We start from the raw sequence: 25,024 nt of genomic DNA, 5'->3' as shown, positions 1-25,024 counted from the left end.
ATTATGACCCAGAACATTGTTGATATGAAAGAACTCTGAAAGGGCATCTCATCAACCTCATCACTTTAATACTTGTCCACACTTTCATTTGGTCTCATTTTTATGATTAAAGAAAATTAAAACACAGTTTATCAAGAAAATATAAATGAAAGGTAACTGTTTATTATTGGAGAAGAGAAATGCATACAAGAAAGTCTAGATTCTTTTTCCTCATGCACTACTTTTGTAATAAAGCTCCAAATATCAACTTTGAAGATATTTACAAGGATAAATTTTTCTTAACACATGACCATTTACTGTGTGGAGGACATTTTTTCATAGAAATCATATACTCAAACTAAATACATTATTATAGTTTACAAGAAGCTTAGAGCATTGTATTAACAGAAGACAATACTGTGTTTTACTGCAAAATATTATAAAAGTGATATAATTTTTGTATCACTTTTATATGTTTAATTAACTTCATTTGAACAGGGTAATGAAAAAAAAAAAAACCCAAATAAAAAATCATCAAGACAGGCCTAGCTTTAAGATTTTTTGTATTCGATTCGTTCTACTTTCACGTCATCTCCAATTAGCTGATACACATAAGTGACAACTGTAGAAGCCTGGATATCCATCAACACAAATGAAGGAATAATGTTTCTGGAAGAAAATACAAATAATGTCAGTGTTCTGTACTAAAAAGCAGCAGCACTATAATTTTCAATTTAAGATGGCAATTTGGATTCAAGGAGAAATCTGGTTGTTACATTTAAAAAGAATAATCACCAAAAGATTGTCAAAAGGCTATAATCATTTAAATGGTCAAATTTCTAGTTTACAAAATGTCACATGTACAATTAACTACATAAAACCCCCAAATTCCCAAACTGCCTACTACTCACGTTTCCAAGGCATTATATGCTCCAGTGGCAGAACCTGGGTTAATGTAGAATTTATTTTCATGCTCAAATGCTTCAAATTTATGTGTGTGTCCTGAGATAAGAATGTCCACATCAAACTGCCTCTGCAACAGGGCTAAGCTGGCCATATCTCCCCATGGAATAACTTGATGTCCATGGATCAAACCAATTTTGAATTGCCCCACAGTCACAACTTTCTGTTCTGGGTAATTCAGATTCTAAAGAATAGACATAAGAAAAAAATGTATTTTAGAGATACTGATGTTTAAAAAAACCTGCTTAAATATTTGATTTCATATGGATGTTTTGATACAGTGCTCTACAACCATTTCTTAAATATTTGATTTCTTCGCAGTGTCCAAGACCACAACTATCCTCGAAACATACATTAGGTAAACTGGAGTTTATCATGCAATCTCTTAATTGTATATGGGTTCTTTTGGGCATTCTGTAGAGAAAAATTATTCCCCCAAATTTGTGAGTTTCCTCTAAGAATCCTAGGCGTAAGACCTGTAAGCCAGCGTATGTTCAAATTATATGGCAGGTTTTAATAGTTATACAGATGGCTTAAAATAATAATAGTTAACACATAACACTTAGTATGAACCACCAGACACTTTCAAAGGGCTTTATAAATATCGACCTATTTAATCCTTAACAATCCTAAGAGGTAGGTTCTATTATAACCCACATTTTATGGATGAGGAAACTTGAGGAATGAGAGGTTAAAATAACTTGCCAAAGGTCACATGTTAGTAAGTGGTTGAGTCAAGATCCAAACCCTCATAGTTTGGCTCCAGGATCTGTGAATTTAGCAAATTAGAAGCAAAGAATCTTAATTCTCATTGCTGAAACTGTCTTTAGCATAACACAAACAGAACCCTTAATGTTTTCAATAAGCAAGACCTATATTCTAATTACTGGCAAGGTTGCCCCTTCCCTTCTCATCCCCCTTTCACCTACATGCCACCTTTTGTTTATCTAAACCCTTTGAAAAAATTCCATTAAAAAAACCCACTATGCTCACTCAGTTTGGCATAAAGGAACTCCATCATTAAAGAGCACCAATTAAATTAAGTAATTTATGAAACAGCTTATATTCCCAGAAATACAAAATAAATTTTTTATACTGCAATCAGATTTATCATGCTAAATCATACAAAGCACCAACAGGGGTCTTAAAAATTATCTGTTACGTAGAGGAAACTAAGGCCAGACAGAGGATAAAATTTACCTGAGATAGCATTATTAGTTAATGGGCAAAGTTGGAGTTCTAGGACTCCTTATTTTTTCATAAAAGTCAGGTTTATTAAGTATAATCTATATATAATAAAATTACCCTTTTTAGTGTACAATTCAAGGGGGTTTTACAAACATATACTGTCATGTAAGCACCACCAGAGTCAAGATATAGAGGACTTGTTATCACCTCCTCAAAACTCCCTCATGCCCCTTTATAGGTAACCCTTCAGACAGGAAGCCATGGCAGGGTTTTCAGCACAGTAATGATGGGATCCCTCTGGGTGTTACTTGAAGAACGAACTCTGGTGGCAGGAAGGGTAGAATCAGGAAGCTGGACGACATGAAAGTGATATGGTAGCTTGGAACAGGGTAGTAGAGGTAATGGTGGTTAAGAATTTTGCAACAAAAACTTTATATAAACTAACTGATAGTACTACAAAAAACAGTAACCACTTTAATTCTATTCAATTTAGTTAGAACTAGTATTTAAAATGTTTATTGAGTAATCCAAAAATCAGTGATTTTCAAATAGTAAGGAAGAGATATGTGTAGCAGTTTTATATTGGAAAAAAAAAATCTTAACAGTTGAGAAACTCTGGACTGAAGGATAAAGCTTATAAATATCAGAATCAAGAAAAGGAAATATTAGGGAAGGGGAAGGGAAATACATCACCTCATCGAAGTCTCCTCTCACAATATGAACATCACCAGCCAGAGTCTTGAGATAGTCATAACTCTCTTTGGTGCAAAGGTTTCCAGTGCAGAGAATGTGCTGAATCTTTCCTGGCACCAGCAGTTTTTTGAATTTAGCTGGCAAACTGTTGCACCGGTGGGGGATGTGCAGATCTCCTAATACCAACACCAACTTGAAAGTGTCAAGGCGAAACAAGGTGTAATGTTAAATACGATGTCAAAACAAGATATTTTCCTCTCATCACTCCCCTTTTAAACTATAATAATCAGATTCCAGAACCTGAAGGAGCAGCAATTGTTCATACAGTTCCTATTTTGACCATTAAAGCAAACACACATAGTATAATATACTGTTCTAAATGAATCTTATTTTATTTTGGTCATAAACAGGTGTGCATATACAATATAGGTAATCATTCTTTATTAAGAATAAAATTGAGCTTTCTAAAGCTATTCATTTAGAGATCTATAAATTGCACTGGATAAAAAATTTTCAAAATGAAAAATATACTACTGGGCCCTATAGAATTTAATATTTTTGAAGACTGATATGTTGTCTCTGCCATTTTAATGTAAAACCTCATATATTGACTCCAGAAACATTAATGGAGAGAATTGTTAAAAATTTAACAAGATAAAAAGAGTTAATTCTATAATTTATGTTTACTAGACTGACAACTATTTGGAGGGAAAGCAGCCAAAATTTACAATATTTATTACTTAAGACTAATAGCTATATACTACAGAAAAATAAGAACAGCCCATATTTCAAAGAGTTTTAATAGGCCAAACACATGCTTTTGAATTATATATACATATATAATATAATCTTTGTTATCTATTATATATTTATTATATGATATATGTGATCTTTATCTTCTCTTTATTAGGAATCCCCAGTCATATTTTTATTGTTTTGGTTAAATTGTCTATGTAATCTTTCATGTGCATTAGAGCACAAAAAAAAAAAAAAAAAAGCTATATAAGTGATAAATTTAGCAGGTGCTTTAGAGTTGCAACATAGTCTCAGATGACAAAAGTAAATTTTTCCCTTAAATATAAAAGAATAAAATACCTCAATCCTGTAAAATTTTAATTTTAAAATTTCAAGATTTGATGATAAACATTACTTAATTCTGTTACTTAACAGAATATTGTCAAAAGATCATTTAAACATAGTATCTGCCCTCCAAAGGACAATGGAATCAATTTATTCATGTTGATTAGTATCTATGATGGGATGTTTTCCCACACAGGTGTCCCATCAATCAATACACATGCCGTTTAGCTGCTTTTAAAGAAGGCATGACTGTTCCTTAATATTATCAAACAAAATATGTAAGATAGGATAAAACAAAATAGTTTTGCCACCAGACTCTGGAAATTGAAATTAATCAAAATAAAATGTGTGAAATTAAAATTACTAAAATAAGATTTATTCACCTTGCAACAAATAGCGAAGTGATTACAAAAGAAAGGAACTGTTATCAGGATGTACAGTAACTGAAGTAACACAAGGCTACAAAATTAGCACACTTTAAAATAAATTGTTAAATTTGAAGTTTCTTCTTTAATAAAGAGTAGTTTCAGCTGGTATTTGCTCAATGCCTTGTATTCATTGTTTTAGTCCAGATCTTAGTGGCCAAAACATCACAGAACTAAAAACCACCTTGAAGTTTACACCCTCAATGGTAATCAATACCAAAATACCTGGAGATAGAACAATCTTCATCTTTAGAGGGGAGATTCCTTCAGATACGGATTGAAGTACATAGTTAATGTGGGAAGCGAGCATTTGAGAAAAAGGTAAAAAATAGATTCCTGTATTAAAAAAAAAAAGAACCTCAAACTCATAAAAGGGTATATGCCTATAACAGACTGAAAATGTATGGGACTAATAATGAATGAGCTGTTCAATCTGAATGTACTACAAAGAACATTAGTAAGACACGATACTTTATAAAGGTTCATGACCTAAATTCTATAATGCAATGTGGATTCTGCCCAAATGTATCTAGACCACTGGCAGTCTAAAGACATAATTGTATGAATGACCATAAAGAAATTATTTAAACTTAGTAAGAATCTTTACTAGAACTGATTTCCTGCAGGTGACAAAGTTATAGGGAACTCTCTCTAACCTGAGAGTTCAAGTTAAACATGGATTATGGAGTTTTTTAAGACAGCAAAAGATCCTGGAAATAGGTGTCTTGTTAAATTCAATTAAGCTACTCACCCAGTCAAAGCATAGGAATTTGGTTACTTCCTATATGATAAACCTTAAAAGGGTGAAAATCCCAGTAATCAGCCATCCAACCACCATTGTTAGTAGGAGCTAAGAGAAGAAACTTACTCTGTGCCCAGCCTTAGTGGAATGAAGTTGATTGCAGACAGGGGAATGAAAAAAAAGGGTGAAACATGACTAATGTTAAAAGAAAGCAACGAAAAGAAACAAACCAAAAAAAGAGCAACAAAAATTTATATCAAATGAATATGCCAACAATTGTTAATGATTTCTGAGTGTTATGAAAGAAAATGTTAAAAATCAGCTTTGCTCAAAACAATACCAAAAGAACCATTTGCTGTATTTTTAAATATGACACATGGACACCCACAAACAAAAATGTACCTTGTCAACTTTTTCTACTTTTCCTTATCTTAATCTCCATACTGACTCCTATCCCTTTTGTTTTCTGTTGTTTAGAATTTTATAAGACAATTTGAAGATTCATCAAAAATAGCTTAAATAAAAGCTAACATTTTCTGGATTATTAAGACCTAATTATTCCGCAAGTATACTGATTTTAATTATTTTATGTTCAAAATTCTAGTAATAAACATAATTTCTGGGAAATTGCACTGCAGCTAGGTCATTATTTTGTATAACCTAACATAGCACAATGAATACATTATCAAATTGTGAAGTTACCAACTAAAGATAAAACCAAACACATTCCTACAGCTAAACTAGACCTTCACCACACCTGAACGTGCTGCCTGTAGACTCTGGATACTATTGAGTATTGAACATTTCTAATCTCCTTTGGCAAATAAACTGCTTTTAATCGTAAAAGAATCGGCTAATGCTAAATTTCGCCCCGTTCTATGTCATGTGACAAGTGATGTTCCAGTACAACTACACTAATGAAGTGTTCACCTCTCAAAAAAAACATCAGAAACTTGAATATGGAATCATATGTCAGGCAATTTAGTCTTCTCCCAGGGATAATCTTCTCAAGGTTATTGTAAATTGATTACTTTAAACTGAAGTCTGTTTAGAAACAAAAATCAAGAGTGGGATTGAAGACTTTAACATATATAAAGAAGCTAAAGAAACATATACCATATATCTTTGGCTGTCACGTCCGTAAGCCACCTCAAAGTGTTACAGAATCGCGATAACCTTGAAAATGCAATGGATGGCCGTCAGAGAAGTCCCTTTAAAGTTAACCTCATCAACACAAATACCAAAATAATCAAGAGCTCCTTTTGAAATCGTTAACTTTTGAGGGGGTCAAGGGCATCTCTGAAAATGTGATTTCCGCTACGAGCCCTCTCCGGTACCAGCTCCCGAGTTTTTATGTAGCAAGCTCTCAGGGGTAGCCACACGGCGAGAGCGGGGGCGATGGGCCCGCCTTGAAGCTGGTTGGGGCAGTCTGATGAACGACAGAGGCATAAGTCCCCAAGTACCCTTGGCTCCAACACTGTCCCTTTACCCAGAAAAATGTACGTATTCACAAAATTTTTCAAGCAATTTCAAGGAGTACATAAACCATTAAAAGATGGTTTATAAACCATCTAAAGGGTCGCAGGATCCCGAGAAAACAAGCAAGCAATTCTAACAGCCAAATCCAGTCTTTTCAGGACATTTCAACGTCAGCTGTTATTTCAGAGGCGAAAGGACAATTTTTATCCCCTCTCCTACATGGGAAACTAAAACGGACAGGGAATTCTGCTCACTACTTCCCATTTTGCATCCCAGAAGCCAGCTTCCGCCACATGGCGGTGGTAGCCAGCACACCCCAACCAGCGGGAGGTGCAGGAAAGGAGTAGGGAAACGTCTGGAAACTGAGGGGGCCAGGCCACTTTCTCGGGGACTCTCAAGGCACAGGCCCGAAGGCCTTTCCCGCTCGAAGTGCGGGTCTTGTAACAGAACGAACAGCTGAGGACCCTAGTCCCCCTCGGACATCCTCTGGCCTTTAGAGCGGGGGTGCGAGGCCAAGGCCGGCCGCACCCAGAGGTGGCCGGTCTCTATCTTCCCCGGTCCTACCCCTGGGCCTTCCCCAAACCCGGGCCTGGGCCGCGCCCATCAGGCCTCTGGGATGGCCCAAGCCCTCTCCCAGACACTCCCAGAGGCTCCAAACGACTCAGCAACCCGGCCGAGAGCAAGGCCTCGGCTGCTACGGCTGCCGTCCTCACCATCCTGTCACCGGGCTCCGCTCAGTCACCACAGTCACCGCCGCCCTCTTCCTCAGGCTTCCTCAATGACCCGCCCACCCTACTCACAACCAATGAAAAATGAGGTCAACCGGAGACGGTCGTACGGAGGCCCGCATAGGCCGTTCCCCGCCATAAAGCGAAGCAACTCTTTGGCAAAGAGTGGACATGCACGAGAGAGGATCTCGATGCTTTCAAAAGTGCGAGCAACATCCGGGCATCTGGGACTGTCGAGCTGAGGCGCCACTTGCGACCCTGCTTGTTGGGGACCGCAGCCATGCTGAAGTGTGGGATGAGCGGCGGTCGGGTGAAAGGTGCAGCAGCCTTTCCTGCCTTCATATGTAGAGAAGAAAGGCTAAGGTTCCCGGGGCGTGTACACCGTCTTCTTATTTTATCCCCTTTGCCTTTACGTACGAGGGCTGAGGACTCAAGATCTGGCCACAGACACTCCCCACGCGCCCAGTTAGGTTCTGAGGGGAGGATGAAGGCCCATCTGCTGTTACTTAGGCGTAATGTTCTTTTGATGGGTATTCATGAAATGAAGTTGAACCATCAGAACAGAGATTGGGAGTGCGGGTCTCCAACTCGGGATAAGTATTGTGTGGGGAGGAGCTGGAAAAAAATGCTTGGACAGTTGAAGTATTTTAGGGCCACGAGAAACTTGTAAACCTGGTTTTTATTCCATATGCTGCCATTTTTTAATGTATGACCTGGGGCAAGATACCGAATTCGTATCTCAATTTCCTCATTTGTAGAATGTGAATAATAACAACATCTTATAGGGTTGTTGTAGGAATGAAATGGAAATGTACATAAAGAGCTCAGTAATAAATGGGAACGTACAGGACCAATTGTAATAAATGGCACCTGATTTATCTTTATTGCCTATAATTTCTCTCTTATGACTTGTTTTGACTTTGCCAAATCTGAAGTTATTAAAACCCTTTAAACATCCTCTCCGTGCTCTCTTCACAATTTTGAGCAAGGGTGGCAGGTACATTTATTTAAGCTAAATTTAAAAGTACATTAATATAGAAATTGGTTTGCCACAGTAGCTCCATGCGATGTCTCAAATACACAGGAAAAATTTTGTTGCATTTTATCATTTCACATTCTTATTCTGTGAATCTATTGAGCTCCTACTGTGTGTCAGGCATTTTGCCAAGGGTGTTATACTGTATTTCTTAAAGTAATTTATAGCATTAGCTTATAAAACACTGTTCTTCCTGAATTTATCTTGAGTCCTGTGAATACCGAAGTAATCCTATGATTTGTTTTCATTGTTTGAGAGAAATAATTTAAGCAGCACTTTTCTTTTTCTCCATAGTATTTGGGAAAGCAATCCAAGCTCTATCACGAGTTAGTGACGAGGTGTGGCTAGACCCATCTGAAAAAGGAGTAAGTAGGAAAGTAAACTAATAGACCATCTATTAAGGCAAAAGAACGTTTAACACATGCCAGTCCAGGTTGAATGTTACCTAAGAAATCCAGAAATTGTAACTATCCTTTTCACTATTTTTATTTTACGTATCTGGATACATTTAGAGCATAGTAAACTTAATAGTCATACAGGTAAATACAATTGATTTAGCCCAGAAGTCACAAACTGGTGGTCACAAGACTAGATATGGCTTGCAGAAGTGTTTTGTGGGGACTATACTCTGTTTTTTTTTAATTGAAATAAATTCTAAACTTAAAAATTGGGGGAGTCCACATAAAAATCGGAATGTCCTGCTTCTCTTGAAAACTCATCTGACAGTTTTGGGCCTGCATTCCCAAGAAGTAGTTGGTTGACACCAGGAGATTCTCCCCTTAGATAAGGCAAAAGATCACCATTTTGTTGCAAAGGGAAACTTCTCATTCTCTTTATATTGTCTTCTGCCACTTCATGCATTAAAATGAGAACTTCTTAGGCATTTATAATTTTACAATTTCAACATGCAAGATCTGGGATTTAATATCTGTATTCAATAATGATATGTACACATTTGTATATATGTATGCAAATTCAGTACACACTGTATAATGCAATCCATGTATTTATAATTCACATGTACAATGTAGTCCATAAAACACAGTTAACATTCCATAGCCTGATTTGAATTAACATTTAATTGCATTAATGTTAAATATAATAGAATTCTCAAAGTAATCATTTAAAGAAAGTTGATTTTTTTCCTAAGCAGTATTTTGTTTTTCCAGCTTGCTTTGAGATCTGTGAATTCTTGTCGGTCAGCATATGGATGCGTCCTCTTCTCTCCTGTGTTTTTTCAATATTATCAATGGTCAACCTCAGTGAAGAAGAATGATAAGGACACAATGTCCAACTTAAATTGCAAACTGGGAATGAAGGTAAATATAAGTGATCTTGGTTTTCTCTTGTACTGTAGAAATATTTGTTAGGACATAACTTCTATTCTATACTTAATCCTTGGTTTAAATGGCAGGCAGGACAAGTCTATTCATTTATGAATATACATACTCCTTTTTTGTTAGTTTTTAACTAGCCAACCATATTAAGTATGTGCTGTTCTACAATGTATTTCTGTTACAGTCAATTCTGCCTATCTTTAGATGTCTGAATTCCCTTGAAAGAAATGTAGAAAAGTGCAAAATATTCACCAGACCTGAAAAGTGCAAAGTCATTTTTCAATTCTTCTGCAGACATGGTATGTATAGTTAAAAATAGTATTGTGTTTTTTGTTAATATTTTTCATGTTTAGAATACCCAGACTACACATCAAGACTTCTAATTGCATTTTTGCTTAGAATTTATGTAGTTTTGTGGTAGGATGTTAGTATTTAAAAACTATTACCTTGTCTCTACAGAAGTATTGTGAGAGAATTGATATTATTTCCTTTTTTGATTTGTCAGTGGCACAAGCTTTACCTGCTTACAAACCAATTTTTTAAAATGTCCTTTTGAATTCAAACAATTGTTTCTTCTAAAATTAACTGGCTGTTTGATGATATTCCATGAGAGTGCCTTGGTAACAGTGTTCTTTGGTAAGAACAGAAAAGAATAATGTTTACCTGTATTGAAACTCCTCTAGGAGGCAGATAGTGTCATATTGGGGCTGAAAGAAGTGTGGTAACTGGCCAAAGGTCACAGAACTACTAAGTCCCAGAATCTGGATTTGAGTTCAACTTCCCAATAACAGGAACTATAACCTTCATTCATTCTCTTGGCTACACCAAGCTGTAAAACAGATTTCCTGCCTCCCAGCCTTGCATGGTAAATACTCAAATGTACTCATCAACTTTTACATGCTTAATTATGTATAAAATATTGATTAAGAGCATGGACACTGGAGGCTACAAGCTCTGGGGTAGAATCTTGCTCTGCCCCTTCCTTGCTGAGACCTTTGGAGATAATACTAGTGCCAGGCTCCTTGGATTTTTGTACGGATTTGGTGAGTTATAGGAAGTTATAGTTCTAAAGCATTTAAAGGGAGGCCTGGCACATTCTCTAAGTGTTAGCTTTAATTGTATTTATTGTTTGTTACATTTAGTTATTTATTATTGCTACTATTTGAAGTTAGCAGGTACAACTGTATGGTTTAAGAAATCCTATAATTGTGATATTGGTTTAAATCTTTTTTTGTAGTGGAACGGTCTTCTGGAAGGTTATCTGAGTGTTACAATGTATCTTATATTTCTTAATTTTGTCTTATACTTGTCTCAGTATGTTTACTTAAGGTCATATTTATATTATATTTCTTAATTTATTCCCTAAAAAATGTAAACATTTAACCTTATTTTTCCCTCTTGAATTTTAGTTCATGTAGTAGCAGAATCATGTGATTAAAAGCACAGCAAGCCTTGACGTCATATAGATTTGGGTGTAGATTCTTCTTCTGTACTTATCAGCTTTGTGACAGTACCTAAGCTCTCTGAACCTCCATTTTCTTTTCTGTAAAACATGGATAATCTTACCTATGCTCACATTCCAGGGTTGTTTTGAGGGTGAAGTGAGATCACATATGTAAGCACATGGCATGGTGCCTGACATGGAGGGAGTACCAAATAGTCAATGACTACTGTTACCATAATTCTTGCCCCTTTTCTCCAGCTAGATTTTAAGCAACCCCTTTTTCAGTTTCTTAGGTATCTCTCAAGTGGCTTGATTAGAGTAATGTCCAATATATATTTGTTGATCAGTTGATTTTTTTTTTTTAAAGGTCAAATCCTTTCCAGTTTTTTTAATTGTTTATTTTTTTTATTTTGATATCATTAATCTACAATTACATGAGGAACATTATGTTTACTAGACTCCCCCCATCACCAAGCCCTCCTCACAAAACCCATTACAGTCACTGTCCATCAGCGTAGTAAGATGCTGTGGAACCACTACTTGTCTTCTCTGTGTTGCACAGCCCTCCCTGTGCGCCCCCAACATTATACGTGCTAATCATAATGCCCCCTTTCTTTTTTCCCCCCTTATCCCTCCCTTCCCACCTATCCTCCCCAGTCCCTTTCCCTTTGGTAACTGTTAGTCCATTCTTGGGTTCTGTAGGTCTGCTGCTGTTTTGTTCCTTCAAGTTTTTCTTTGTTCTTACACTCCACAGATGAGTGAAATCATTTGGTACTTGTCTTTCTCCTCCTGGCTTATTTCACTGAGTATAATACCCTCTGGCTCCATCCATGTTGTTGCAAATGGTAGGATTTTTCTTCTTCTTATGGCTGAATAATATTCCATTGTGTATATGTACCACATCTTCTTTATCCATTCATCTACTGATGGACAGTTTGGTTGCTTCCATTTCTTGGCTATTGTAAATAGTGCTGCGGTAAACATAGGGGTGCATATGTCTTTTTCAAACTGGGCTGCTGCATTCTTAAGGTAAATTCCTAGAAGTGGAATTCCTGGGTCAAATGGTATGTCTATTTTGAGCTTTTTGAGGACCCTCCATCCTGCTTTTCACAATGGTTGAATTAGTTTACATTCCCACCAGCAGTGTAGGAGGGTTCCCCTTTCTCCACAACCTCACCAACATTTGTTGTTTGTCTTTTGGATGGTAGCGATCCTTACTGGTGTGAGGTGATATCTCATTGTGGTTTTAATTTGCATTTCTCTGATGACTAGCGATGTGGAGCATCTTTTCATGTGTCTGTTGGCCATCTGAATTTCTTCTTTGGAGAAGTGTCTGTTCAGCTCCTCTGCCCATTTTTTAATTGGATTATTTGCTTTTTGTTTGTTGAGGTGCGTGAGCTCTTTATATATTTTGGATGTCAACCCTTTATTGGATCTGTCATTTATGAATATATTCTCCCATACTGTAGGATGCCTTTTTGTTCTATTGGTGGTGTCCTTTGCTATACAGAAACTTTTCAGCTTGATATAGTCCCACTTGTTCATTTTCGCTTTTGTTTCCCTTGCCCAGGGAGATATGTTCATGAACAGGTCGCTCATGTTTATGTCCAAGAGATTTTTGCCTATGTTTTTTTCTAAGAGTTCTATGGTTTCATGACTTACATTCAGGTCTTTGGTCCATTTCTAATTTACTTTTGAATATGGGATTAGACAATGATCCAGTTTCATTTTCTTACATGTAGCTGTCAGGTTTGCCAACACCAGCTGTTAAAGAGGCTGTCATTTCCCCATTGTATGCCCATGGCTCCTTTATCATATATTAATTGACCATATATGTTTGGGTTAATGTCTGGAGTCTCTATTCTGTTCCACTGGTCTGTGGCTCTGTTCTTGTTCCAGTACCAAATTGTCTTGATTACTGTGGCTTTGTAGTAGAGCTTGAAGTTGGGGAGTGAGATCCCCCTTGCTTTATTCTTCCTTCTCAGGATTGCTTTGGCTATTCGGGGTCTTTTGTGATTCCATATGAATTTTAGAACTGTTTGTTCCAGTTCGTTGAAGAATGCTGTTGGTATTTTGATAGGGATTGCATTGAATTTGTAGATTGCTTTAGGCAGGATGGCCATTTTGACGATATTAATTCTTCCTAGCCAAGAGCATGGGAGGAGTTACCATTTGTTAGTGTCCTCTTTATTTCTCTTAAGATGATCAGTTGATTTTCAATAGCTTTTGTAGGGAGGGGGTGAGTTAGGATGCTCTAGTAACAGAAAAAAAAAACCAACAGTAAAATCCAACTCAATTACTTAAACAATAAGGAGGAAACTTGGATCATGTAAGTGAAAAATTTAGGTCATAGGTGTGGTTTGATCCAGGCTGCAGCAGATGCTACTTCTTTTCCTTCTCTTCATTTAAAAAAATTCTCTGCTCTGCTCTCCTCCATGTTTATACTAAGTCTGGCTTCTCTTATCAACCTTTAACAATAAGGTGACTTTCAGCAGCAGCTGGAGCCACATGCTTGCTCTTTCAAGTCCAGGGAGAATGAGAACCTAACCTCATAAATCCATTGAACAAAATTGCTTGACTTTGCTCTGATTAGACCAACCTAAATTAATCCTGGTGGCTAGGGGCATACCATTCTCTAACTCCCTTGGCTTACTGTCATATCTGGACCACATTCAGCTGTGGAGGGATAAGATTATACCAAGTGGATCTATACCGATGCATTCTCCCACCTGTGATGCTGGAAGTGGTCAGTCCACCCAAACCTCATGGCTGCCCCACAGTGGGGAAGCGACGGCACAGGAAGGAAGGGGACATGTAGGGGACAGATGCTGTTGTAGTAACTGGGGTCAACAGTTGTGTTTTCCAAAACTGTGTGTACTCAGCAAATTGCAGTTGCAACTTTATATTTGTAATCTGGTGGAGAAATATTCAAATATACTTGAGAAAAATCACCTGGGCATAGATATCCAATAAGCTGCTAGAAATACATATTTGAAATTTGGGAAGAAAATAAAAATAGTGAAGTAAACTTGGCTCTCTTCATTGGTAGAAAACAGTTGTGAAAACAGGAGCTACTAAAAAGGCTAATGTCTCTGAATCTAACCATAGGTTAGATGAATGGTGATTCAAACAGGTGATATCTTAGATTATTTAGCATCTCCTATTAGACAAAAAGGATGATTTATATCAAGATCCAAGATTAATCTGAAATACTTATCTGCTTATTAATAATTCCACCAGTTCTCCATATTTTCTTTTGCACTGACCCAAGAGTTGCATAAAAGTGAGTCAGTGAATTGTCAAAATGCGCCCTTATATAAACCACCTGCTAATAAGTTCTGACCTGGCTCAAGGAGACACATTTCCAGCAGGGAGGGGCTCCCATGAGAGGCATGTGCTGGGCTACTGAGTGCAAATAAAACTGATTCATACACATATGTTAACAGAGTCATGTCAGGAGGGCTAGCTTCCCACTGAAAGGTTTTAAGATTTTGTAAGAGGGGATTCTACAGATGTGCTAATGACTTTAAACTCACTTAACAATGAACTTAAAGGGATTAGGGAACACTTGAATAACCTATAAGACCTTTGAAGTATCACTATCCTCTGAAATTCCAAACTCAAGAATTATGGTTGTTCCTTAGCTATACTCCTTGAGTTTGAAAGACTTCTCTGCACCTACTGAGGAATGTTCCAAATTGACCTTAAGAAGTGGCAGGTGGAATTCTGTCGTAACATCAGGTATCCCAAGGCCAGAAGCAGATGGTAAAAGGCACTGCTACTCGGAGCGGTCCAAGGACTGGCTGCTGGGCCCCAAACTGTTTGTTACTGGTCTGTGAGAAGATAAAGTGCTTATGCCAGAATTTAAGCCAACCACATTACTAAGCATTCCCTTTATCTCACTTTGTTTTTCCTTTTTTGTTTGTGTTTAACAGTAAGACTTTCTCAATGAAGAAAGTAAATTCTGATAAAAATTTCTCATCTTATTACAGTCCACTACTTTGTGCAGTACTTAATAAGTGACCCAGGGAGAACACAGGACTTCCACATTTTTATCTCATTTGCATGCTATTAAACTAAAAGACTAGAAAAACCACAGCGGAGAGGTACATCAAGCCCAGTTGCTTTAAAAAGGGTACTGTAAACAAGAGAACCAGAGAGAAAGGTGAAAAGGAAAGGCTTTCTGGTGAGTGGCATCACATTGGAGTGAGTTTCCAATAGGCAGGAATGGGAGGGCATTCTATGATGAGGGAGCAGTGTGACCAGAGGTATAGGTTCAAAGTGTTTAGCATGTGTTGATAAGGAAAAAGGGAAGGAAGCAAGTTGCAAGAACAGGAGCATCAGGGATGACAGAGAAAGGAGGCATTCCTCAGCACGGACACCCTTAGTTGGCAATTCTAATATTCACTTGGGCCAAATATTTGTGATAGAGGTATGGTTGTGCTTCTCTCTGCATGGGCTCTTTCTGAAGGATACCTAAGAAGCTTGGAACAGTGAAGGGTACTGGGGTGGCAGGAGTCGTGGGTGGGGAATGACTTACTTTTCACTGTCTGTTCTTTGGTATCTTTTGAATTTATACCAGGTGTGTCTATTACCTGTCTCTTGCAAATATAAACTTGCAAATATCTTTTTAAATAGGTAAGACATGTCAGCTTTTGAGCTTTATGTCTTCCCAGAACTTCCCTAAATATAAATCACATTAATTCCTTGCAAGCCCATGCTTCTTACAATACTTCTAAAATTGATAGAAGAGTGCAAAGATAAAATAGGGTCAGATTATATAACTCCACTGCTCAAATGTCTCAAAAAAAAAACTTCCCCATTTTACCCAGGGTAAAAGCCTGAGATCTTACAATGGCCTTTAAGGTCCTAGTGATTCTGAAGCCCCAGGTATGCTTCCTCCTCGCCCCTGCTCCCTCGGCCCTGCATGCTCCTTCTCTAGGTAGCACACGGCTTGCTCTTTCTCCTCCTCCAGGCCTTCACTCAAATGGCATTTTATCCATGAAGTCTTCCTTGGCCTCCCCATTTGAAATTGTTGCCCCCACTGGCACTCCCTAGGGCCCTCTGTGCTTTCCTTTTTCCTGTGGCACTTATCACCATGTGAATACCAATTGTTTTACTTATTTTCTTATTGTCTCTGCCTTTCTAGAATGTAAGCTCTGTGAAGCCAGAGGTTTTTGTCCAATTTGTTCTTTGCTTGTCTGCAGTTCCTAAAATTGTCTGTGTGGTAGGTTACCAAAATATGGTCACAGATTATTTGCAGCCCCCTCTTCAAAAGCTGGCGTCTGTGTTTCCCCATTTGGAATCTCAGCTGGCCTTGGACTTGCTTTGATGTCAGTAAAATGAACTGGAAGTGATATTGTGAGTTCCAGGCTGAGGCCTATTAGCCTTCACTGTTGAACCTGGAGCCTTTCTATCAGCGTGAGAACAAGTGCAGCTCAGTGTAGACTCCTGGAGGATTGGAGGCTATGTTGAGAGACCTCAGCTATACCAGTAATCCCAGCCATTTGAGTTGTCCTGGCTGAGGCCCCAGACATGAAAATTAGACCATCCAAGATGATCCAGCTATAGCTAAGCCAGCCTAAACCAGACCTGCTCAGCTGAATTGTGAGAAATTACAAGTGCTTATTTTGAGCCACTAAATTTTGGAGTGGTTTGTCCAGTAAAAGCTAACTAATACAGCCTTGTATATAGCAGTTGCTCAGTAAACACTTACACACTTACGAAATTAATAAATGTTGCTATTGTTATTAATTCAGTACAAAAAAACCCAAATAAAATGCAAAATGTTCTAATGAGCCCTTTTGTTTCTCACTGCAACATTATTATGCTGTAGAAAGTTATAGCCCACTTGGATTTGATTACATGGACTCTGTATTCAAACTTAGATTCAAATTCTAGCTATATTGGTTAAAATTGTAGAGCCTTGAAAAGTCATTGAGCCTCACCCAGCTAGTTTCCTCTTCCCAGATTAAGTACTCAGCCCATAAGAATATTGTGAAGAAAATGTGTGCCACAGCTCCTGGTACGTATGGCTGTGGAACCCTACACCCTCTCCTTCTCTTCCTCTCAGAGGAAAAGAATTTACAGACCAGATGTTTAGGTCGAACTTCCGCAAGTCCCAGAAATCCAGGAACATCAGTCCTGGATGAGAGGTACTGAAAGAGAATCATAGATATATGGTCCTAAGTGGGCATCCATTATTTTACACGGTTTAAGAAATTCCTTTATTTCAAACGAATTTGGGAACTACTGACTGACTGGTCAGAAGACATGGCATGTTGAATGGTGTCCACTAGGGAGCAATAAACACATTTCATTAAGGAATGGTGCTTCAAACTACATGGCACCTGCCAGATAATAAATGTTACTTTAAATTTATTATTTTCATATGGCTGTGAAACTTAAAGACTTTTGAAATCTGCTCAGTTTGTACTTAAAATTATTAATGGTTTGCTTTATTCCTTTTAAGGTATTAAAAGAACTCATAATGTGTGTTTTCAAGAAAGTCAGCCCTTGCAAGTTATTTTTGATAAAAATATGTGTTCTAATACACTAATGATTCAACCAAGGTAATGAGTTCTCTGTTGTTTTTCTTTTTTTAAATATAGTGTGGTCACAGGAGAAAGCATTAATGCCCTTGAGCCTTTAAATCAGTTACATTATTTAAAAAGCTAACACTTGGCTTGGAGAAATCACCTTACAGGGCCAAGAGGAAATCTTAAGAAAGATACTAGTAGATAATAATTGCCCAATGGTGGCAATAATAATTTAGTGGCAAGAAAGTCCTAAAAATACTCCATCAGTGGCCTTCTACATCAAGTGATACGAAGAGAAAAATGTATTACAGTTGACTCTTGAATAATACAGAGGTTAGGATCACCACACCCAGTGCTGTTGAAAATCTGTGTATAACTTTGACTCCCCAGAATTTAACAATGTACTGTTGACCAGAAGCCTCACTGATAATATAAAAAGTTGATTAACACATAGTTTGTATGTTATATGTATTGTATACTGTATTCTTATAATATAGTGAGAGAAAAGAAAATGTTTTTCAAATTGTTGCAGTCTCCAAAAAATTTCCCAACACATTTATTGAAAAAAATCTGCATATAAGTGACTTGTGTTATTCAAGGGTCAACTGTAATATTTTGTATTTATAAGTTGCCTTCTGTCTTGAGTTTTAAAATACACAGTACAAGGAAATGCTTGCATTTTTTATGTGAACTGATATTATCCCTGTTTGCTTTTTTCTCTCTAGAAAATGAGTAAGGCATATTTGTTGGTGAAAGGGTACCCAGTTCTTCCATTAAGCTATAGCCATTCATTACTTTGAAAGCCAAAAGATATTTTATCCTTATTGGTTTTTAAGTTACAAAAACAATACATGCTCCTTGCAACACATCTAAAATATATAGAAGAGTGCAAAGGTAAAAAACGAAAGTCTGTCTTCTCTGTCTGCCCCTATATTCCACTTGGCAAAGATAACATCTATTAACAATTTGGTGTACAACCTTCTAGGTCTGTTTATCCAAATACAATCTTGCTATAACTCTCCCTCTCCCTATTTCTGTGGATGTAAATTTCTCTCCTTATCTCCCTCTCTCTTTTAAATTCATATCATACACTAGACAACATACAGTTTTTCAAAGAAAACATCCTACTATTCTTATTGTTTGGCAACTTGCTTTTTTTAGTCTCTAAGTCAGTTCACTGAAGTCAATCTTATTCTTTTTAATGATTGTGTAATTTTTCATTGCCTGACTGAACCATAACTTATCCATTACCCTACTAGTGAAAAAGTAGGTTGTTTCCAACTTTTTGTTGTCACAAACAATGCTGCTGGTTATACATGGGATAGTATATTAGTTACCTATTTCTGTGAAGTAAATAGCCCCACAACTTAGAGCTTAAAAAGACCAGACATTTATTACTTAATAGTAATAAGTGTGGCTTAGCTGGGTGCTTCTAGCTCAAGGTCTCTCCTGAGGTTGAAGCGAGGCTGTCAGCCAAGACTGCAGCCTCACCTGAAGGCTGGACTTGGGGGATGCATTCCCAAGCTCACTGACACTCCTTTTGGGAGGCCTCAGAAGACCAGTTTCCAAGCCCACTCATGTGGTTGCTGGTAGGCCGAACCTGACCATGCAGACCTCTCTGTAGGCTGCCTGATTGTCCTCACAACATGGCAGCTGGTAATGAGAGAGAGAGAGAATTCCCAGTATGGAAGCCAAAGTCCCTTATAACCTCATCTCAGGGTTGACATTTCATCACTCATTTTCCCTTCCTTAAAAGTGAGTCTATAAATCCAGCCCATGCTCCAGGGGAGGGAATTATATAAAAGCATGAATACCAGGATGTGGGGATCTTTGGGGGCCATCTTAAAGGCTGCCTGACACAGATAGAGTCCTAGAAATGAATTTGCTGGGTCAAAGTCTTGCACAAGTTTAAAATTTTTACACATATTGACTGCTACCAAATTGCTGTCTGAAAAGTTTGTGCCAATTTCCATTCCCACCAAAAGTATAGGAGATTCCTTCCAAGTAAAGAATATGATCCACCTTTAAAAATGTTGCCAACCTAGTAGGTAGAAAATGGTATTATTAGATGTTCTTTATTGTTGTGTTTATTACTAGGGAGTTTGAGCACCATTTCTTATATTTATTAGCAATTTGTATTTTTCTTCCTTTACATCTGCACATTTGTGTTATCATTTTTTATATCAGGTTATTTGTTATCTTGTACAACACCTCCCCTTAATACTGGAAAACTTCCCAGATGATTTGATAGGTGTTCCTGACATTTTGACATCAAGAAACATTGCTGAGCTAATGTCTAGCATCAGGTTAACACCAACATTACATAAATTCTAAGAATCTAATTTTTATCTAACAACATCTTGATTTCAAAAGTAGCCCAGAACTTAAAATATAATAATAAAAGGATAACCTAACAAAAAAATGGGAAAGGGATTTGAATAGACAGTTTTCCAAAGAAGATACACAAATGCTCAAAATCATTCATCATTAGGAAATACAAATTATTAAATAACTTCAACTCTGTGACTCTTATAGTATGTGAATTATATCTCAATAAAGCTATTTGTAAAAAGAAAGCCCAGGATGAAAGGACATTTGGGATGTCAAAGCAACCTGGAAAGTAATAGGTAATAATCCAGGACAAGTAAAATAGGGGAAGAGAATACAGGCAGCAGGCTGCTTGTAAACCTCTGTCCCTCAACTGGGTCTCCAGCATTGTTCCCCCAGACTATTTGAACAGCCCTGTTTTCTACTATCTCCCTTTGGAATATGATTCCAGGCCATTAAAAAAATATATTGGGCATATGAAAACATAGAATTAAAGACACTTTGTTCTAGTGTTTGATTTACCCTGCAGCTTTCACATGTCTTACTAAGAATATAATCTCGTGGCCTTCGAGTGAAGCTCTAATTTTTAAATATCCTAAAAATATAGCAGCTCATTTAGAAGAAAGAAGGTATGTTTTGGGGGTAAGTTTTTCTATTAACCTATAACCTCTAAGTTGGTTGTAACTACATAACCTGTTTAAGATTTAATAAGGTTATTTCTATTTTTCAAACAATGTAATACTTTTCATTACATTTTATAGAGTGCTTGCTGAGGCAGCTGTTCTTTTTACATCAAGTCAAGAAGTTACTCTTGCTGTTACTCCACTGAATGTTTGCCTTAAGAGTTCTAACGAGGAATCAGTGGGTAAGGTTCATGGTGCTTTGATGAAATACTACTTCCTGGCTTTCTTGATTACTAACTGCACAGTAAATATTAGTGGCATAATATTTATTCTTATCTAAAAAGCAGTAAGATGAGGAAAGATTGAAATTTTTAAGAGAACCAGGAAATTTAAACCCAATCGGCAATAAAATGTTAGGCTTTGAAATTCAGGTTGTTTTAAAATTAGGAGAATGGTTACTGAGAAAAATATTTTTTCAGTTAATATTTTAAAGTCTACTTCTCTTCCTTTCTCATCCTTTGTGTTTAGCATAAAGAATTAAGAGGCCAGCAATCCAATTGCGACGATCTTTGGCCACATAAGAAGAAAAAATAATTTGAATTAGAAATGTAAGGTATTCCAGATGGCAAATACATAGGGCAGAAAATTGAATACTTAAGCCAGTTCTTCCAAGAGTTATCTATGTGGAATGGTGAAACTAAGGCTCAATTAAATCAGGAGTGTTGGTATCAAGAAATATTAGTAGGGTCTTTTTGGCACAAGCTGTTTGAGATTCTTTGACCTTGAATAATGTGTGTGTGTGTGTGTGTGTGTGTGTATGAAAGAATACAAAGGAGGGGATTATGTTATTTTAAAGTGAAAAACCAGTAGAACCAGGGCTTAAATGGGTCAGATGACTTTTGTGGTGTTTAGTTTGTGCCAAGTTCTGTTCTAAATGGTTTACACTTATGAATTCATTTGATCTTTTAATTTTTTAATTAAAAATTTTTTTTTATTTTGGTATCATTAATCTATAATTACACGAAGAACATTATGTTTACTAGACTCCCCCCATCACCAAGTCCCCCCCACATACCCCATTACAGTCACTGTCCATCAGTGTAGTAAGATGCTATAGAATCACTACTTGTCTTCTCTGTGTTGTACAACCCTCCCCGTCCTCACCCCACATTATGTGTGCTAATAGTAATGCCCCCTTTTTTCCCCCCCTTATCCCTCCCTTCCCACCCATTCTTCCCAGTGCCTTTCTCTTTGGTAACTGTTAGTCCATTCTCGGGTTCTGTGAGTCTGACGCTGTTTTGTTCCTTCAGTTTTTTCTTTGTTCTTATACTCCACAGATGAGTGAAATCATTTGATACTTGTCTTTTTCCACCTGGCTTATTTCACTGAGCATAATACCCTCTAACTCCATCCATGCTGTTGCAAATGGTAGGATTTGTTTTCTTCTTTTGGCTGAATAATATTCCATTGTGTATATGTACCACATCTTTATCCATTCATCTACTGATGGACACTTAAGTTGCTTCCATTTCTTGGCTATTGTGAATAGTGCTGCAATAAACTTAGGGGTGCATATGTCTTTTTCAAACTGGGCTGCTGCATTCTTAGGGTAAATTCCTAGGAGTGGAATTCCTGGGTCAAATGGTATTTCTATTTTTATTTTTTTGAGGAACCTCCATACTGCTTTTCACAATGGTTGAACTAATTTACATTTCCACCAGAAGTGTAGGAGGGTTCCTCTTTCTCCGCATCCTCACCAGCATTTGTTGTTGTCTGTCTTTTGGATAGTGGCCATCCTCACCAGTGTGAGGTGATATCTCATTGTGGTTTTAATTTGCATTTCTCTGATGATTAGCAATATGGAGCATCTTTTCATGTGCCTGTTGACCATCTGAATTTCTTCTTTGGAGAAGTGTCTGTTCAGCTCCTCTGTCCATTTTTTAATTGGATTATTTGCTTTTTGTTTGTTGAGGTGGGTAAGCTCTTTATATATTTTGAAAGTCAACCCTTTATTGGATATGTCATTTATGAATATATTCTCCCATACTGTAGGCTGGCTTTTTGTTCTACTGATGGTGTCCTTTGCTGTACAGAAGCTTTTTATAGTTTGATGTAGTCCCACTTCTTCATTTTTGCTTTTGTTTCCCTTGCCCAGGGAGATATGTTCATGAAGAAGTTGCTAATGTTTATGTCTAAGAGATTTTTGCCTATATATTTTTCTAAGAGTTTTATGGTTTCATGACTTACATTCAGGTCTTTAGTCCATTTCAAATTTACTTTTGTGTATGGGGTTAGACAATGATCTCTTACATGTAGCTGTCCAGTTTTGCCAACACCAGCTGTTGAAGAGGCTGTCATTTCCCCGTTGTATGTCCATGGCTCCTTTATTGTATATTAATTGACCATATATGTTTGGGTTAATGTCTGGAGTCTCTATTCTGTTCCACTGGTCTGTGGGTCTGTTCTTGTGCCAGTACCCCATTGTCTTGATTACTGTGGCTTTGTAGTAGAGCTTGAAGTGGGAAGTGAGATCCCCCTTGCTTTATTCTTCCTTCTCAGGATTGTTTTGGCTATTCAGGGTCTTCGGTGGTTCCATATGAGTTTTAGAACTATTTGTTCCAGTTTTTTGAAGAATGCTGTTGGTATTTTGATAGGGATTGCATTTAATCTGTAGATTGCTTTAGGCAGGATGGCCATTTTGACAATATTAATTCTTCCTACCCAAGAGCATGGGATGAGTTTCCATTTGTTAGTGTCCTTTTTAATTTGTCTTAAGAGTGTCTTGTAGTTTTCAGGGTATAGGTCTTTCACTTCCTTGGTTAGGTTTATTTCTAGGTATTTTATTCTTTTTGATGCTATTGTGAATGGAATTGTTTTCCTGATTTCTCTTTCTGCTAGTTCATTGCTAGTGTATAGGAAAGCAACAGATTTCTGTGTGTTAATTTTGTATCCTGCAACTTTGCTGAATTCAGATATTAGTTCTAGTAGTTTTGGAATGGAGTCTTTAGGGTTTTTTTATGTACAATATCATGTCAGCGATAAATACTTTTAATAGTTTGGTTCATCTCCTTCTACACCTCAGTGCTAACAGGAGATTGGTTAAGTGAAGGTATTGAAATACTACGAAGCTGTGTGTGTGTGTGTGTGTGTGCATTCCTTTCTCTCTGAGTGTATACATCAAAGATGTTTATTGAAGCATTTTTGTAGTGGAAAACGGAACACTGACACACATGTAAAAATTATAAAAATGTACTTACTGACATGGAAAAATAGGATTGATTATTGAATACATTATAAAATCATGCACTGTATGATCATATTTGTCTTTTAAAAATTACACATAAAAGTTGAATAAATATTAGGAAATAAAATTCAACACCTCAATAAAGAAATAATATGCCATGATCAAGGGGGATTTATTCCAGAAATGCAAGGTTGGTTTGATATTGGAAAATCCAATAACATAAAACACTATATTAATAAATTTAGGGAAAAACTCTATATGATTATCTCCATAGATGCTGAAAAAGCCTTAGAAAAATTTTAACATTCATTCTTGACATAAAACACTGAAGAATATAGGAACTAATTGACACTTTATTTTATTTTTTTTTATTTTGGTATCATTAACCTACAATTACATGAGCAACATTATGATTACTAGACTCCCCCCATTATCAAGTCCCCGCCACATGCCCCATTACAGTCACTGTCTATCAGCATAGTAATTGACACTTTCTTAACAGTATGAAATACGTATTTTTTACATATACCTAAAGCCAGCATCCTACTTAATAGGAAAACACTAGAATCTTTTCCACTAAGATCAGAAATAAGGCAAGGATGCTTAGTGTGTCCTCCACTATTTAACATTGTACTAGAGTTATTAGTCAATGCAATTAGGTAAGATAAGTTACAAGGTTTTGTTAAAGATAACAAATGATAAGTTATTAAAGATATGAATGAAAAAGAAGTGTGATTCAAAATTATGTCTTTGTATCATTCCCATTAGAAATTTTATTCTTTTTAGATCAATTTAGATAACTGGCATTTAAAACAGTTTGATTTATGTGAAGTGAACTTGTAGCAGACCCTAGCCTGTTGGGAGTTAAATAGGAATTTACAATTTATTACAAATAACACATTGAGTTTATTTTTGAACAAAGATATTTGAAAATAGTATACAGATATTGTGTGTGGGGATAAGGTGGATTAGGAGGAAATTGCATACAGTTAGGGAGACAAAAAAATTTTTTTTTTCCTCCAATTTCATCACTTTTTTAAAAAAACAGCTTTATTGAGATATAATTCATATACTAGTTGATCCACTTAAAGTGTATAATTCAGTGATTTTTCAGTATATTCAGAGTTATGCATTCATCATCACAGTCAACTTGAGAACATTGAGTCATATGTATTAGCAGTCACCTCCCATTTCCT

At 36.7% G+C, this 25,024-nt stretch overlaps 3 protein-coding genes across 8 annotated transcripts in view; 1 reads left to right on the top strand and 2 right to left on the bottom strand.

Annotated features, from left to right (window-relative positions):
* Positions 1-140: 140 nt before the first annotated feature.
* On the bottom strand, positions 141-7,350 carry VPS29 (VPS29 retromer complex component). Of its 3 annotated transcripts, XM_036929172.2 has the most exons (5): positions 6,187-6,204; positions 5,197-5,208; positions 2,824-3,015; positions 891-1,126; positions 141-648 (listed from the first exon to the last, which is right to left on the bottom strand). In XM_036929172.2, exons 1-5 carry the CDS (start codon positions 6,187-6,189, stop codon positions 531-533), a joined length of 561 nt encoding a protein of 186 aa, XP_036785067.1. In that variant the 5' UTR covers positions 6,190-6,204; the 3' UTR covers positions 141-530. The 3 variants fall into 3 exon arrangements, with proteins under 3 accessions (XP_036785067.1, XP_036785068.1, XP_036785069.1); XM_036929173.2 differs by lacking the exons at positions 5,197-5,208; positions 6,187-6,204 and adding an exon at positions 7,263-7,350; XM_036929174.2 differs by lacking the exon at positions 5,197-5,208 and having other exon boundaries at positions 6,187-6,208.
* Positions 7,351-7,414: 64 nt separating this feature from the next.
* Positions 7,415-25,024, top strand: part of RAD9B (RAD9 checkpoint clamp component B) — a 34,944-nt gene continuing 17,334 nt past the window's right edge. For 3 of the 4 annotated variants that reach the window (XR_008993631.1, XM_036929163.2, XM_036929162.2), the window contains exons 1-6: positions 7,415-7,594; positions 8,608-8,678; positions 9,483-9,632; positions 9,835-9,949; positions 17,567-17,666; positions 20,723-20,826. Coding sequence is in view for 3 of the 4 variants with exons in the window: in XM_036929163.2 (XP_036785058.2) it covers positions 7,558-7,594; positions 8,608-8,678; positions 9,483-9,632; positions 9,835-9,949; positions 17,567-17,666; positions 20,723-20,826 (577 nt within the window). In the remaining variant the exon portion in view is untranslated. The remainder of the gene's footprint in view (positions 7,595-8,607; positions 8,679-9,482; positions 9,633-9,834; positions 9,950-17,566; positions 17,667-20,722; positions 20,827-25,024) is intronic. The other variant, XM_036929164.2, reaches the window with a different exon arrangement.
* Positions 11,687-25,024, bottom strand: part of PPTC7 (protein phosphatase targeting COQ7) — a 57,571-nt gene continuing 44,233 nt past the window's right edge. The window contains exon 6 of the mRNA XM_036929167.2: positions 11,687-13,348. Coding sequence (XP_036785062.1) covers positions 13,311-13,348 — 38 coding nt within the window. The 3' untranslated portion in view covers positions 11,687-13,310. The remainder of the gene's footprint in view (positions 13,349-25,024) is intronic.

This window comes from Manis pentadactyla, chromosome 14 (genome assembly GCF_030020395.1).
Source record: "Manis pentadactyla isolate mManPen7 chromosome 14, mManPen7.hap1, whole genome shotgun sequence".
NCBI lineage: Eukaryota > Metazoa > Chordata > Mammalia > Pholidota > Manidae > Manis > Manis pentadactyla.
Note: the sequence above shows the minus strand (reverse complement) of the source record. Positions and strands in the feature narration are given on the sequence as shown.

Coding starts and splice junctions, on each gene's coding strand:
- VPS29 (XM_036929172.2), bottom strand. Junction 1,127..2,823: donor TGAGAGGAGACTTCGATGAG/GTGATGTATTTC, acceptor TCTATTCTTTAG/AATCTGAATTACCCAGAACA. Junction 649..890: donor GCATATAATGCCTTGGAAAC/GTGAGTAGTAGG, acceptor ATTTTCTTCCAG/AAACATTATTCCTTCATTTG.